The following is a 14,657-nucleotide window of genomic DNA, read 5'->3' as shown; positions in this document are numbered from 1 at the left end:
TGTGGGTCTTCCCAGGCACTCATATTTATTGTTTACCTTCCACATTCTTCCTGCATTCTCCTATCAGAGAATGTCTTGTGTGTATCTGAAAAAAAAAATCCAAGAAGCAGGGTCTTATTTAGTACACACTGTCTCAACAGAAGCACATTCTGTCTGCCATTAAAAAGGCTAATAAGCAGTATTTGTTAGACTTTATGTCACGCTGGAGCTGAATTTCAGGCCTGTGCAACAAGCTGTATCAATGTAGGTCCAGTAAATCCTCTGCAGTGACACTGGAGTAAAGGGAAAGAAATGAGCTAAATAGTTATGCAAGTCTGGATCTGTCACTGTTTTATCTGTTAAACATTTTCTGAATGCAACCTTTATTTTACTTTAAATTATATTAATTATATAAAAGGATTCCACTAAAAGTAGGACATAGGAAAAATATGCCACTATTTTGGATAAGAGGCATAGTAAAAAAATACTCCTATCACTGGACATTGCAACAAAAATAAACCTGGATGAAAAGTGATAATGATAAAAGGAGAGGTAAAGTAGGGTCCAAACTCATGAACTGAACGAACCTGTATCAGTGTGGCAGTGGTTTCTGTCTTTATGTCAAATTGCACATGGACAGAAGGTGAAAGGTATTCTTCCTGCACTACCACCACTGCTGAGCACCTGCAGTTTGCACTTCCAGCATTTGATATCTGCTGGAAGAGGGATTTGGCTGCTGGAATAGCTTGTGTAGGCCAAACTGTCATTCCCTGTATCTTCCAGTAGAAAGGCAGGAGCCCAGATAGAGCTGTCTCATGGGTCATATCCGGTCCAGGAGCTATCGCTTGGACACATTTGATCGAAGCTTCATGTTAGGTTTGTTCATGCAAAGTTTTGGCCAAGTAGAGAAGCGTAGTGCCCATCCCTCCACTCAGTGTGTTTAGGATGTGTGTTCTGCAGCCCACTGCTGCTCACAGCAGGTGCCTGAATGAGGACAGCTCTAGGTTTTACTCTTTGCTCTCAATACTGTTTATGAATGTAGGTAGTGATTTGAATACATAGTCATTTTATAGAACTGGGTCTGAATTCTTTTTTTTTTTTCTCAAAGGGAAATATTATCATCTCTCTGCTATCATGTAAGATGGTCTCTTTTTTTCTCTCATTCTCTCTTTCCTTATCTCTCTCTCTCTCTCTCATATTTTTGGCTATAAAGTAGCCCAAATTAAACAGGATAAGAGGATAATCACTGCCACAGAGGCTTGTTGACAGTTTGCTGATTAGGGTATGCTCTCTTGGGATGTGGAAGCAATGTCTGAATCATCTCATGATGGGAACCCTCCTGGATAAATGTTTTAAATACTTAACAGTCTCATAAAAGATGGGCATTTTGTCTACCTTGTTACCTTTTATGATGAATAAACTGGCTGTGGGAGTGAGGGGAGAGCAGTGGATTTTGTTTACCTTGGCTTTGGTAAACAAAGCCTTTCACAGTCTCTCATAACATCGTTGTAGCCACACTGGGGAGATACAGTATGGATGGGGGGCCTACAGAGTGGGTGAAAACTGAATGGACCGTCAGATTCAAAGGTTAGTGGTTAATGGTTCAAAGTTTATCTGCCACATGGTTTTGGATGGTCTTTCTCCGGGATGGATTGTGGGGCCACTGCTTTTTAACGCTGAAAACCTGGCTGATAGAGTGGAACGTGCCGTCATCCAATTCGCAGTGACACCGACTCTGGGCAGCTTTTGATGTGCTGGAGGGTTGGCCTGCCATCCAGAGGGACCCCAGTGATTTCCTAGAGTAAATACAGATAACTTGGAAAATGCAACAAATCATATGTGGATAATGACTGAAGAGTATTAAAATGGCCAAATTCCACTCTTGATCACTTCACTTCCACATAGTTCAGTACCAAATCCAAGGGTTTATAAAAACTCACTCAAATCATATATGCATATGATGCAGGTAATTTATATTGGAAAGAAATAAAATTGGATAGGATCTCTCTTGTGTGTATTCAAAAGAAAGAACACATATTCCAGGAAATTTACTTGATATTTTCTTGTGTTTTTTATGATTGCCCCTTTAAAAGCCATGAACAAAAATGTCCCTATATAAATAATTGTTTACAGTGTCCATAAATGCTTAATATGCCTACATAGTCTTTGGCAGATAAATCCTCTGAAGTTGTACTACCCTAGTTATTAGCTTTGGCTGGGAGCTAGTGGGTCATGGCTTACTGGCTTCTCTACAAGTTTGGGCATTCATTTCTGGTGGGCAAGAGTAGCAGGGCTGCGAGAGCCCACATAGGCATGTCCTGCGCCTGTTCAAGTGTAGCACTCTGATTTTACAACTCTAACTTGGTTGGTGAGTGTGAATTAAAGCAAATGCTGCATTGCAGAGCCTACAAATCCTCTGAAAAAATAGCTCTGGGACACATGAACTTTCCAGTTCATCTCACTGAGTTGTTCAGCTGTCATTTTTTTATGTTTTGTCATTAAGCATCATAGGCTTTTTCTGGTCTTCCAAGTTTACTAGCATAGCTTCGTCAGTTAGAGGAGTGAAAATGTCATCTTGCTGGTCAGTCAAGCTATTCTGGCAAGAACAAGGGTATAGCTGCAATTACTGTCCAAAAGTCATCCTGCCAGAACATCATACTCCACCTGGGGAACTGGGTTAAACTAAACCGTTTTCCTCAAACTCGCTGGATAAAAGTAACTGTCATCACTTGATGGACTTGTGGACCTACATACATGGAAAAATAGTGTCTTTTGGCAATAGGCTCTTTCATAGGTTTTATCAGCAAGCAGATATGACAAATACCAGTCTTTCTCCAGGCAAAAGAAGTTGTTCATTGAATTTGTCTTTTTTGCTTTTCATCCTAAGTCAGCTAAAGTGTATCCATTTGTAGAAAGATGCTAGTATTTGAATGACATGGAGAATAGAATTATTTATTTTTTATAACACTTTGGTAAAACTATATGGAACTACTGATTTTTCCATGTCTTTTTTTCATTAGGTAACAAATCTATTGCAGAATTAGAGTAACTCCCAGTAAATAGCAGACAAGGATGAAACAGCAGTATGGAGAAGTACTGGACTGAATTAAGCGGTTCCTGTTTTTATTAAAATAGTTACCAAATAACTTAATACCTTGAGCAAAACTCTTCAGGCTATTCTGGAAGAAAATTATATTAAATATGTAATTGTTTTTATTTCATGACACAGATCTGCTTGTTGATTTGCTTAGTCTTTGAAGACAGCTAAGAATATTTATAGACACTTTCTGAATGTGGAGGACATTATCAGCAGGGAGTAGCTAATGGAAATTAGTACAAGAGCTTCAGGCTTTAAATACCACAAAGATCATGGCAATGATCTCAGACTAGTTGAAAATGTGTGTGGTGAAATAGGAGAGACAAGTCTTGAAAGTGTGGAAAGAACTGCGTATTGAGGAATTTCCTCCACATTGCAAGAGATGTTGCTGTAATAAGGTTGTGTCTGCATAACTCTTGCAGGATACGGTGGTAAGGACACCAACTATCTTATCTCTGTTTATCTGATAATATGTGGGAAGAACAATATGGGCCACTGCCCTTCTTAACGATCTTACATATTACAGTTTTGTCAAATAAAAATCAAAGAAAAATGGAAAGATCTTGGCATATTAGTAAAAAAAAAAAAGTAATTGTAAGTGGGATTTTGAGGAAGAATTTGGCAGTCTTTATTGTGATCCCCTCTGGATCATCCTGAAGTATTTCAGCAAAAATAGCTATCATCAAGACTTTAGAAGTTATCATAAGACTTTAAGACTGATACAAGTCTGAACTAATGATTCAACATAAATATGAGGAACAAACAAGGATTCATTTTCTCATTTTTATTCTTTGACATTACTGCTAACTTCAGTGAGGGAAAGTTGAGGTAGAGCCAATGACTCAGTGGCAGCATGTGAGAAGATCAAGCTAAACCAGCATGTAAAGACAAAGACTGTCCATTATCTCAATTAGACAGGGTTAACTGATGGTTAGGTAAAGAGTAAAACAAATCTAATGACAATCTTACCAACTCATAACTCAACCGTATTTTATTTAATTTGCTTTACAAAATCTAACCCAGCTTGATTTTTGGTGGGTTACTTTCTGCATTTCCGTATTTCATTACCTTTAAGCTGTATGGCTTTCTTTTCTAATTTATCTAATTTTCCACTCCTCTGCTAAGCCCTGATCTATATTTTTGAGGTTATTATTCACCCATAAAGTATTGAAGCCTCCTGTATATATTTCTCTCTTTATTTTTGATTATATCTAACTTTGCATCTTTGTTTTAAAAAAATCTCAAAGCTGCCTATACATCCAGTCTTTTAATGCTTTGCTCCAACTTGCTTTACTAATTATCTGAAATTTTCCAGTTGGACACACAATTTACAGAGGACCAGAAGAGAAGAGCTGTGCCTTCGTCACGCCAGGGATTTCTGGTTCTGTGGAAAGGTTTCAATGCTGTAACATGTACTTAAGACCAATACAGATGTTGTTACTCATCAACTAATACTTGTCTCCAGAGGGGAGCCAGTGGAATAAGGCATTACTAAATGCCTTACTAAATTGCTAAATATCAGGAAGAATTTCAGTACTGAAATATGCAAGATTATCCAGTCTGCACAGTGATTTAGTGAATTTCTTGTGGTTTCACAGGAAGGAAACTCATAAACTCCAACTGAAGCTTGACTGTGCTTTCTTTCATAACAGTGAGAAGTTACCTAACTCCTCTGCCTCAGTTTTTTCTTTCTCACTATAAGAGTACTAGTGTTTTCCCATTTAAAATTCATAATGTGAGAGAGAAATAACTGATATTTTGTAAAGGTAATGGAAGATGACTTAATCATATTTGTTAACTCATTTGTGATTTATCAGATATTTAATTTCTTTTTATTACTGTTGTGTGATTCATGGTTTTTTTAAAATAATCAGTTTGTAAGGATACTTCTTGTTCTGTAAACAAAAGTAGAATATAATTAAAGCTTTTCTAAGTGTCTCTGAACTGGCTTTCAGCTACCTGGGACTGGGATTAAGTGTCAGCGATATAACCATGATAACATGATGTTTAGTCAGGGTTACGTCAGTACTATGTATTAGTTGGAGGTGCTGAGAGACCTGAGCCGATACACGTACAAGGGGCGATGTCACACTGCCTGCATGATATTAGCTCTTCCCATAAGGAGTAGACCTTCACCAGTTTTAACTAATGAGTCATGATCTTACTGGCATGGGTGCTGCGTGGGGCTGTTTTGGTTATGCAGTTCCTTGCTTTAAAGCCAGCATGGAGCCTGTGAGTTTGGGCATATCTGTACAGTTCACCATGTAGACATGTCCTCAGCTGTCAGGTGGGTTTTACAGCCCTTGCTGCAACACTAGCAGCTATATCTGAGCTGAACACCTTCACTCAGGTCTACGTGGGCTGTAGTCACCACACAGGCAATCCTCGAAGCCGTCCTAGCTGAACTGAAGGTGCACAGTTAGGCTGGTGTGTGGCTACTCCGAGCAACCTCTAAACCTGGCTCTGATGGGTTCAGCTTGTGTTTGAGGCACTGGCTATGTAAATCAGTTTAATATTGCGTCTGTCGTTACAGTGTGCTGCTTTGCCTATAGGCCCGCCCTGAGAGAAAAGACAAACTGTTTTGCAGTCCTTCTTAACTGAACCTTTGTAAAGGGAAGAGCAGAAAGTCTTTTGAAAGAGCTCTGTATGCAGGGAAGGAAAGGGCAATCATGTGGTATGTTCATATGATCATTAGAAGATCTAGATATTATGCTTGTAAAACTTTCTTTGAATATGTCCCTTCACCTTTAGGGTGTTTGATTTCCCCTACTATAAAATATACTTTTCTGTTGACAGGAATTATGTGAACCAATTTGTAAAGAGGTTTGGGTTTCTGAGGTATGGCCTACACGCCAATGTTTTCTGTTACAGCTTGTGTTTAGTGATGTGGCCCGTTGCCCATACAGTGAAGATAGATCAGAAATTTCAGAAGTATTTCTGAAGCTAAAAGTTATACTAGTATAAAGAAGGAGAAATCTTGACTTTACATTTGATCTTGTAGATATAGAAAAGCCCCAGGCTGGCAGTATGTAGGGCACCTAGAAGTGGTAGCCGCAGTGTTGTCTGACTCAGGCTTTCAGATGGATTGCACGGTGGTGTTTCCTCACTCACACTGATGTTAACTATCTTCCTGTATGTTACAGGACAATTTGTTTTATGTTTTATAGAACTCAGCACAATCTTCATGTTTCAAGTAAATCCATAGTGACAGAAGAGTAAATACAAGAGGAACCTTGGGATACATGCAACCATAAACATCCATTTTGTTTAGCTTGCTTTCCAACAGCTGTGCTGGCAAATATGCTTTTGCCCTACCAAATGCTGTACCAGGGTTAAATTCTATTTCTTCTTACTTTAATTATGCAGAAGGTTGATTTCTTAGCTAGCAGTAAGAGATACCTCTGAGTTCCCACTGCTTCCATGACATTGAGCATTTGGGTATTGCCACTGTTCTGAGTTTCAGCCTAAAAACATATGTAAGCAGCAGTAATGTCACTGACTTAAAATAATGGATTTTGAAGCCCTCTTATCCTGTCACACTGAAACAGGATTTCTAAGAATGAGCAGTTAGTTCTGTCAACTAGAAAATGCCCTAAAGCATTGCTTTATCATGATACAGATCAGAAAACTCTATAGGAAAGGCAGTAGTTTTTTTTAAATAGTATATGATTTAAGGGAAGAAAAAGAAATTTATTATTCCTTTGAAAATATGTTTTAATCCTACAGTAAGACTGTGGCCAAAACATTTCTCTGATTTGTATGTAAAATCTCTCTATTTTAAGACATTATCATTCTGGATAACATGCACATTTAGTCTGAAAATCAAAGAGCAAAGACAAGTATAATTTAGTTTTGGATCAATAGTTTTGTGGAGGTATTTGGGGACTGGCAGGGTCGAGCCTATTCTGGAATAATTCAGATCTGTGAATGGGGAAGGTTTTTCAACCCTACCATTTCTTCTGTGATAATGGTTTCAGCAGCTTGATATTCAGAATGTTTTCAGTGGCCTGGAACTCAAAAACAGCATTTTGTGCATTATGTGATTACTTTTAAACTAAGCAGAAAAAATAATCACACACACACACCTGAAAACTGATATGAAATCTGTATTTTTAGCCAAAAAAATGGATTTTTACCATTTACTTCAGGAAAGTTTCCAGTAGCAAAATATAGAAGATTCCTTATGTTCTTCCTAAGTTGAAAGCTATCATAAAAAGTGAATAAATGGACATCTTTTAACAGTGAATTAAGTATAATCATTAAAAATGTGTACTTAAACATTTTCTGAAGTATAGCTGAAATCTATAGAATTTTTAACTGTATAGAATTTTTGGGCACTAACAAGCCATTTATATCTAGAAGAGCATAAAGAAATAAATGGTATCTCAAATTAAAATAATAGTTTAATAGCTCGTGAAATATTGGCATCAAAAATAAATTTTTCAGAAACATTCTCCTCAACCTCTGAAATAAACCTGGTGACTTCAGTCTGAAAAAAATTTTTCAGCCAAAGGAAAATGCAGGTTTACAGTAGGATTCATAAGGAATCTGACTGCAATCATAATGAGAGAAAAAGTATCAGCTCTTGGCAATACTAGGAAAATGATGTCAACAGTTTCACTTTATAAAAGCAGCCTAATATTGAATAATAATTAGGTAATGTTGAGCAGTCCGCTTAGTAGTCATAAAGATTAACATCATCTTCCTCCCCTAGGTACAGGCTCAATTATCTACCCTTTTATTATAGGAACATCTGCCTAAGTATGTGTTCATTTCTCTGTAGCAATTACAGACAATATAGTGACAAAAATACTAAAGACAAAGGGAAAAGAGAGCTCATCCTAGATTAAAATGTCTTCAGTTCTTTTTGCTTTATTTCTTTGTATTCTAGTAGCTTAGCTTTTCCCATTGCTTTTGCTCAATGTTTACATCTCATTTCTCAAGTCTATAACCTACCCATCCCATTGCTGATGACTTTGGAGTGAGAAGCATTGAGTCAGCATCTAAGTCTTGTGACTTGCTACTTGCTGACAGATGGTGGTCATAGCGCCGAAAAACTCGTGTTCTCAGCCCTCCTGGTTGTATTGGCTAGAGAAGAACACTATATGGTGTACCTGCACTGCAGTTATTGTGGTGAATTCAGTTTGTGTGAAGTACTTTGCCTAGTTCTAGCTGGAGCGTGTTGGTTATTGGTGGGCACAAACGCCTGGCAACACAGAACTCTGCTTGGGCTCCACAGCTTGTCTGAAGATTTAGTGAAGACTTCAACAGTTAGCTTATTCTGAATGCTGTGCTTCCGCCATTAAGTCTCTATCAGCGTCCAAACTGACTGGTGTAAAACCATTCTGCCTTCATCAGTGTAAGCTACAGTGAATTCAGTATAAGTTTCCATAATCACCAGTTTTTGAACAGCTCTGATATTATGTTCCTCCTCCAAATACCTTCCAATGGCTAGATAGCTTTTAAGCAATTTACAAAATATTTAGCTGTAAATATCAGTTAGCTGGTTACAGCCTTCCGTGCGTTTTTTTTTCCTTTTCTGCATTTTTTCCTTCTGTTTCATTTTGCGACAGACATCTTAGTGTCTTCTGACACTGAAGACCTGGCTTGTGGGCTGAAAGGAGCTAAATTGTGTCTGTCATTATCACTCAAACTGAGGCTCCAACCACAGCAGAAGCTATACCTGCTCTATCTTTTGCGGAAAGCAAGGGAGCAGAGGTGTTCCTAGCACAGTGCAGTGCTGTATAAAGATACTTGAGCTATTTCAGAAAGAGAACAGTGCACTCTAGACTATCAATGGTTAGTCATGTGTCAGTCATGTGCTATGGATATGACCTAGGCTCAGTTGGACTTACTTATTTTGCTAATAGGAAAATTAGCATCTGCTGATGCCTGAGCCTTCCCACCAGCACATGAGTGATCCTCATGAGGAGATCTTTAGGTGGTCTGTAGAAGCCGGAGCTATTCAATCCAGTCAGGTTCATATGACTTCTACTGGCCACTGAAGTAGTGTGGATCACACTTCTCAGTTTCTCAAGTCCTTGGAGGGCTATATAGCTTGCTATAGTACAGGGCTGGGCTGTAGCAAAGCTAGTGAGTTGCCCTGGAGCATGCAAGAAGGTCCAGCATAGTACAGGCGTCCATTGGCAACGTAGGAGTCAATGTAGCCCTGAAAGGGCAAACAAAGCCATGGTGGAAGAGGACACCTCGCTGCATCCATAGTGTGTATTGTCCATGTTTTTCCATTATCCAGGATCTCACAGTCTCTCATCCCTGGAAAATAGAATTAGCTATATCAGAATGATCTTTTTTTCCTTTAACGTAGAAGAGTTCATATTTTGCAGTTCATCATCTAGGATTACTAATGTTTCTCCCTGAGTGCTAGGGATGATTATTAACACTGCTCTGAAGCTGAAGGGATCTAAAATTGTTCTCCCTTGTGTGCGAGATCTCTCTTTAACTCCTGCTAGGAGTTTCACCTAGGGCTTTATACAATATACTGCCAGCAAATTGAATTGTGAATACAAAATCATGTGTGCTAAAATTGAAAGCTGTTCTTTTATGTTTTGTTGGGTAAGCAAGAGACTAAAATGCAAAATTTATATTTAAGCTGATATTTATATTTATATTTATTTATATTTAGCTGATATAAAAGATGATTTTTTTCCTCAATAGCTTTAGAAAAACACCTCATGATTTACCAGCACATTCCACTATAGACCAAACTTTGTCTGAGGTTTTCCATTAGCCTTCTTAAGATAAACTTTTGATTTATCTAATTGAAGAACAGTAAAAATAGGCTGCTCAGCAAAGTGCAGTACTGGAATAAGCATATTTATTAAAGTACAACTGTATCAACATTTTGTGCTAAATTTTGTATATTCTAATGTTTTGAAAAAGGGAAAATTTGTATGGCTTATAGTAAGGAGTGTGAGCTCACTTTTTTTTACTCACTGTGGGCTCAGTCTGTGTTTCACAGGGACTTTGGAGCCCAGATCAGTTCTGGGCACTTAAAAATATGTAATTTGCTATTGTATTTTTCTTGTAGGTGTTTTATATCTTCAGTATGGAGATGAAACAAAGCAGCTGAGGATGCCAAATGAAATCACAAGCACCGACACAATTCGTGCCCTTTTTGTAAGTGCCTTCCCCCAGCAGCTGACAATGAAAATGCTGGAATCACCTAGCGTGGCTATTTACATCAAGGACGAGAGCAGAAACATATACTATGAATTGTGTGATGTGAGGTAAGTAAGCATGGAATTATAGCTGTTGGGTTGGGGGGGATCGTGGTGTATTAATGGAATAAAAGGAATGGGGTCGATAAGTATCTAATAGATACTTATCTTGATTCATAAAGTCATATTCAGTGGTATCTGAATAATATAGGAGGTTTGGTTTGACATTGCCTAAAGCTGAAGGTGCTTCATCTGTTGCACAAGTCGTAGGTGAGCTGTGTGCCTTGTTCAGATATTCATATAATACATGCAAGTACATGTATTTAGCATTCTATTGAATTTTAACTGAGATGTAAATACTTAAAATACTAAACACAAAATAAACACGTACAGGAAAAAAAATCGTCTTTTTCTCTACTGGCAGAGCAAAGTCGTATGAATGAGCTGAAGCTACAGATGAGTGTTCTCGTAACAGTGCCAGTTATCCACCATGTAACACTGCCAGCAATCTTATACAGACCTGGGATTGCTGACCACTGTTGCACAGCTTCCACCACCTTCCTAATTTATGTCAGGATGCAGCAACTGATTGCGGTGACTTTCCTTCATTAATTCAGAGCTTGGTCAACAAATGATCTGGCTAACATCTGGGTGCATCTCTGTCCTTTGTTTTGTGGGATCGCACTGCTTAATTAACTATGTTGCGTCAGTCCTGAAGCCTTTGTTCTTAAAGTGGAAGGATCAGGTTCTCAGGGCTCCAGAAAGAACCAAATCATGCAGCACCTTGGGCAGACCTCAGGTGTGTTATGCTCTGTAAAACTAAGCAGGCAAATATGGGAAGCTTTTGTGCTCTCCTTTGCATAAAAAAAGTTACATGATAAAAGGAGTGGACAGAGTAGTGTAAGAAGATGAAGGAGAAAAAAGAAAAGATGTTTCCTCTCAGCCAGTCAACCACTTCTGCGTGGAAATGATGTGAACAGAAATGTATTGTCCATTGCTGCCCATTTTCTTGTAGAGATCTCTTTGTTTGGTGCTTCTCCTTGTCACACTGTGGCTGAAGGGAAGAACAAACTGAAACCATCTCAGTCTTCCCACTTCAAGCTCCCCTATCCTTCTTCTTCTTGGTCTTTTGGTCAACACTGCACCACCCTTTCTTTCTTTGGTTCTGCTTTCCTCACACTGTCTATCCAGTGTCTTCTCATCAGCTAAAATCTTGGATTTGGTTTCTGTTTTGTTATTTTCCTTTCTTTACAGGCTCCCACTCTGCTCCCTGGCCACTGTAATTTCTACATAAAGCCCATCTGATTTTTTGCATCACCATTCATCATGTGCCTACATTCAATTTTTTTATAGATCAAACAGACAATTCACTAGATCAAATCAAATGATTAAATAAAGATAGGGGTTATTACTTTGTTGCTGAGTCCCTTATTGCCAACCATCGTCTGGCCTATGAGCATTCTCTCTCTCTTGTTATCCCTCAGTTTTTCCTCAGTTTTCACACAGCTAGTTTATGCCTTCATCTCCTCCCTGCGATCAAGAATGTAGGCGTTGATTATCTTTATACTACACCACCAACTACCTTTTTTTCCCCTTGTTTCCATTGCAGATATCACTCTGCCAGCCTCAGGCCTGACTCGCTCCCAACATCTACTTTCTCTGTTCCTATAACTGTATTATACACAATTTCTAGAGGAAATCACAAGATCCAGTTAACAATTTCTATAACCAAATTCCTTCCTTCAGTTCTGCCACCCTCCTAGCTAACAAAACCTCAGCAACTGCAGATTAATGGAGTCCAAAGCCTGCAGTACCATCTGTGTTTTCATCACCTTTGACTAATTTCCACAGCCCTTTCCCTATTTCTCTGTTTCTTATTCTTCATAAGATCTTGCCAGTGTCTCCACTGAAAATAGATGAAAAGAAGTACTATTTCTAATCCCTTACTTGTCGTCTCTTCCCTTGTATTTCCATCTACAGATGTTTTGGTCAAATCTTTTAAGCTCACCACCTCCTCTTGAGGCTCTCATGTTCCTTTTTGCCTCCCATCCTCTGCTTTTTCTTTTCATTAACTTACTGCTCTATTTTTTCCTGTTCTTACATTGCAAACATGTTTTTGTGCCTCCCAGCAAAACTCCCTGCACAAAACTTACATTTCCAGCTTCCACCCAATCACCTTCCTCTCTGCACTGTACAATCATTCCAACAGTCATCTGGAGTATTACTCTTCTAACTCTGTCCTAGACCCATTTCCAACCTGTCTGTTGCTCCCTATCGTTCCATTGCAACTGCCAAAGTCACCAAATGGCCTGCTTTTGTGACTATTACATCATTATTCTCTCATCTGTCACATACTTTTAATATTTTCTTCCTGGAATCTTGATCTCCATTTAGTTCAATGGCTATTCTTTCCTGATTTTTTTTGTTTTGTTTGTTTGTTTCCTCTCTTCTTTCCAGTATCATATGAAGGATTTTCTTCTCAAACAATCATTTTCTATTGTGTTTTTTTTTCAGAGTTTTGTTCTCATTCCCCTTCTCTATCTATACCTATGTATTCCACATCTTACTGCTAAACATTAGTTGAATTATAGTATCTACCGGAGTGACTTTCCCTTTTATTTTTCTATCCCTCCTGTTTGACCCCTGAAATCTGATGTGATTCATACTTTAAAATTGTCTGATAAGCAGATACATGAGTACGTGTGAGATAGTCTGTCGCAGTTCTCGATGTCTACCCTGTTAATGTCTGTAGCTGGAAGACACGAATACTACCTGATCTGTCCAAGGAAAAATCTTGATGTTCTCTTCTAATATAGTCTTACGGACCACTAGGTTTCAGCTTAGCTTGTATTCTCCCTCGTTAGGCCATCACACTCCCTCCCCACTCCCTCTTTTTTTAAAAAATAAAGAAAGAAAAGCACTATCTTGCTAATTAAGCCCATAACCTGGTTTTTATCCTCAGCCTGTTTTAGGACTCTGCATCTAGAGTAGATTTTAGATTTTTTCTCATCCCTCTGATGTAACCTTTCCTTTCCCACCATGTAGCTAAACCACTCAGCTAATTCATCAGCATTTTAATAACAACTGCACTGCTGCAACATTCTTTTCTCTGCACTTGACACAGGTGATCTTGTTTACTCTTACCCATCCAATGAGGCAACAAAAATCATTCTCCTTGTTTGACAAGCAGAGGTGTATTTTTTTTTTCATTTGTCCTCTAGCTGTATCTTCTCTGTCTCATTAAATATAAAGTACTTGTATTCACTATGAGGGCTCCTCCAAGCCCACTTCAGCCCTACTTTTCTTTTCTTGTTCGACACCAAGTGCCATCTGCTTCCACTTAGCTCATAATGCCAACCTTCATTGTACATGTCTTTAATTTGCAAACAAGTGCCTTCATGCTCTCTCCCAGGCAGCCCTCTAACACACTTGGAAGGAGTCCTCCATAAACATCTGCAAAGCTGCTGCATTGCAGTCCCACTCTCCTGCTCCTACTGTTGCTCTGCCAACTGCAAACGTGGCAGTGGTGCCAGTATCTACTTATTGCTCATCAGGCTAGGCAGAGGATTGTCGTCTTGTTTCTTTTTGTTCTCTTATCTTTCTGCTGTTGCCTCTTGTGTCTTGTATTCATCTTCTAAGCTGGTGAAGGGATTGTGTTCTTGGGATGTTTATCCAGCACACAGATGAGGGAAGTCTTTGAACAGGCCAAGGGCATCTGGGAGCAACATTAATGCAAATAATAATAATAATAATGAAAGCACAGTAATATATACCTGTTATCAGTAATGTTTATCTTAGAATAGCAACATGAGGTGAAACAGAATTCACTTTGGAGATCAAATGCCTAGTATTTTGCTGCTTTGCCTTACAGCAATGTTTTACTTTAAAGTGTCATGTTTCTACAAGAAATATTTATGGAGAATGCTTTTAAAACAAACTCTAGCTAGTTGAGGTGCCATCTCAGAGCCATCAATGAAAAGGGAGAAAGGCAGCAATGATATTTAAATGAACAGTGAGCCATTTCTTGAGATAAAAATGGAAGAGTTTGGTTTGTATCAGAAAGAATACATTTCCAAGTTGGAGGCATAAAATTGTAACTGAGACTCTCAGTGCAGGTCTCAAGGCAGAAGTGTCACGTTTGTGAGATGGAAAAGAGTTTATGTTACCATAAATAATGAATGAACTTGAACTTTGCCACAAGGTAGCTACTTTCCTATGCATCCTACTAGTAAACACTCATAAATACTAAACTTCTTGTTAGCCCTGCAGTTCTTAAACCGAAGACACTGATCTGTCTCTTAAGCTACTTGGTTTCTTTAATAACTACTTGATATCCACAACAGCAGCACAAGTCCTGACTAGCTACCTATTCAAAGCAATCACTGATTGTAATATGACATTGT

The 14,657-nt window shown here is 38.5% G+C and overlaps 1 protein-coding gene across 12 annotated transcripts in view; it reads left to right on the top strand.

Annotated features, from left to right (window-relative positions):
* The window catches only part of KIAA1217 (KIAA1217 ortholog), a 359,020-nt gene that overhangs the window by 256,990 nt on the left and 87,373 nt on the right, over nt 1–14,657 (top strand). For all 12 annotated transcript variants that reach the window (XM_062569021.1, XM_062569017.1, XM_062569025.1 and 9 more), the window contains one exon: nt 10,125–10,323. In XM_062569021.1, the coding sequence (XP_062425005.1) occupies nt 10,125–10,323 (199 nt within the window). The remainder of the gene's footprint in view (nt 1–10,124; nt 10,324–14,657) is intronic.

Source organism: Rhea pennata, chromosome 2 (assembly GCF_028389875.1).
Source record: "Rhea pennata isolate bPtePen1 chromosome 2, bPtePen1.pri, whole genome shotgun sequence".
In the NCBI taxonomy this organism is placed as follows: domain Eukaryota; kingdom Metazoa; phylum Chordata; class Aves; order Rheiformes; family Rheidae; genus Rhea; species Rhea pennata.
The sequence above is the reverse complement of the archived record's forward strand: the minus strand, read 5'-3'. Positions and strand labels throughout refer to the sequence as shown.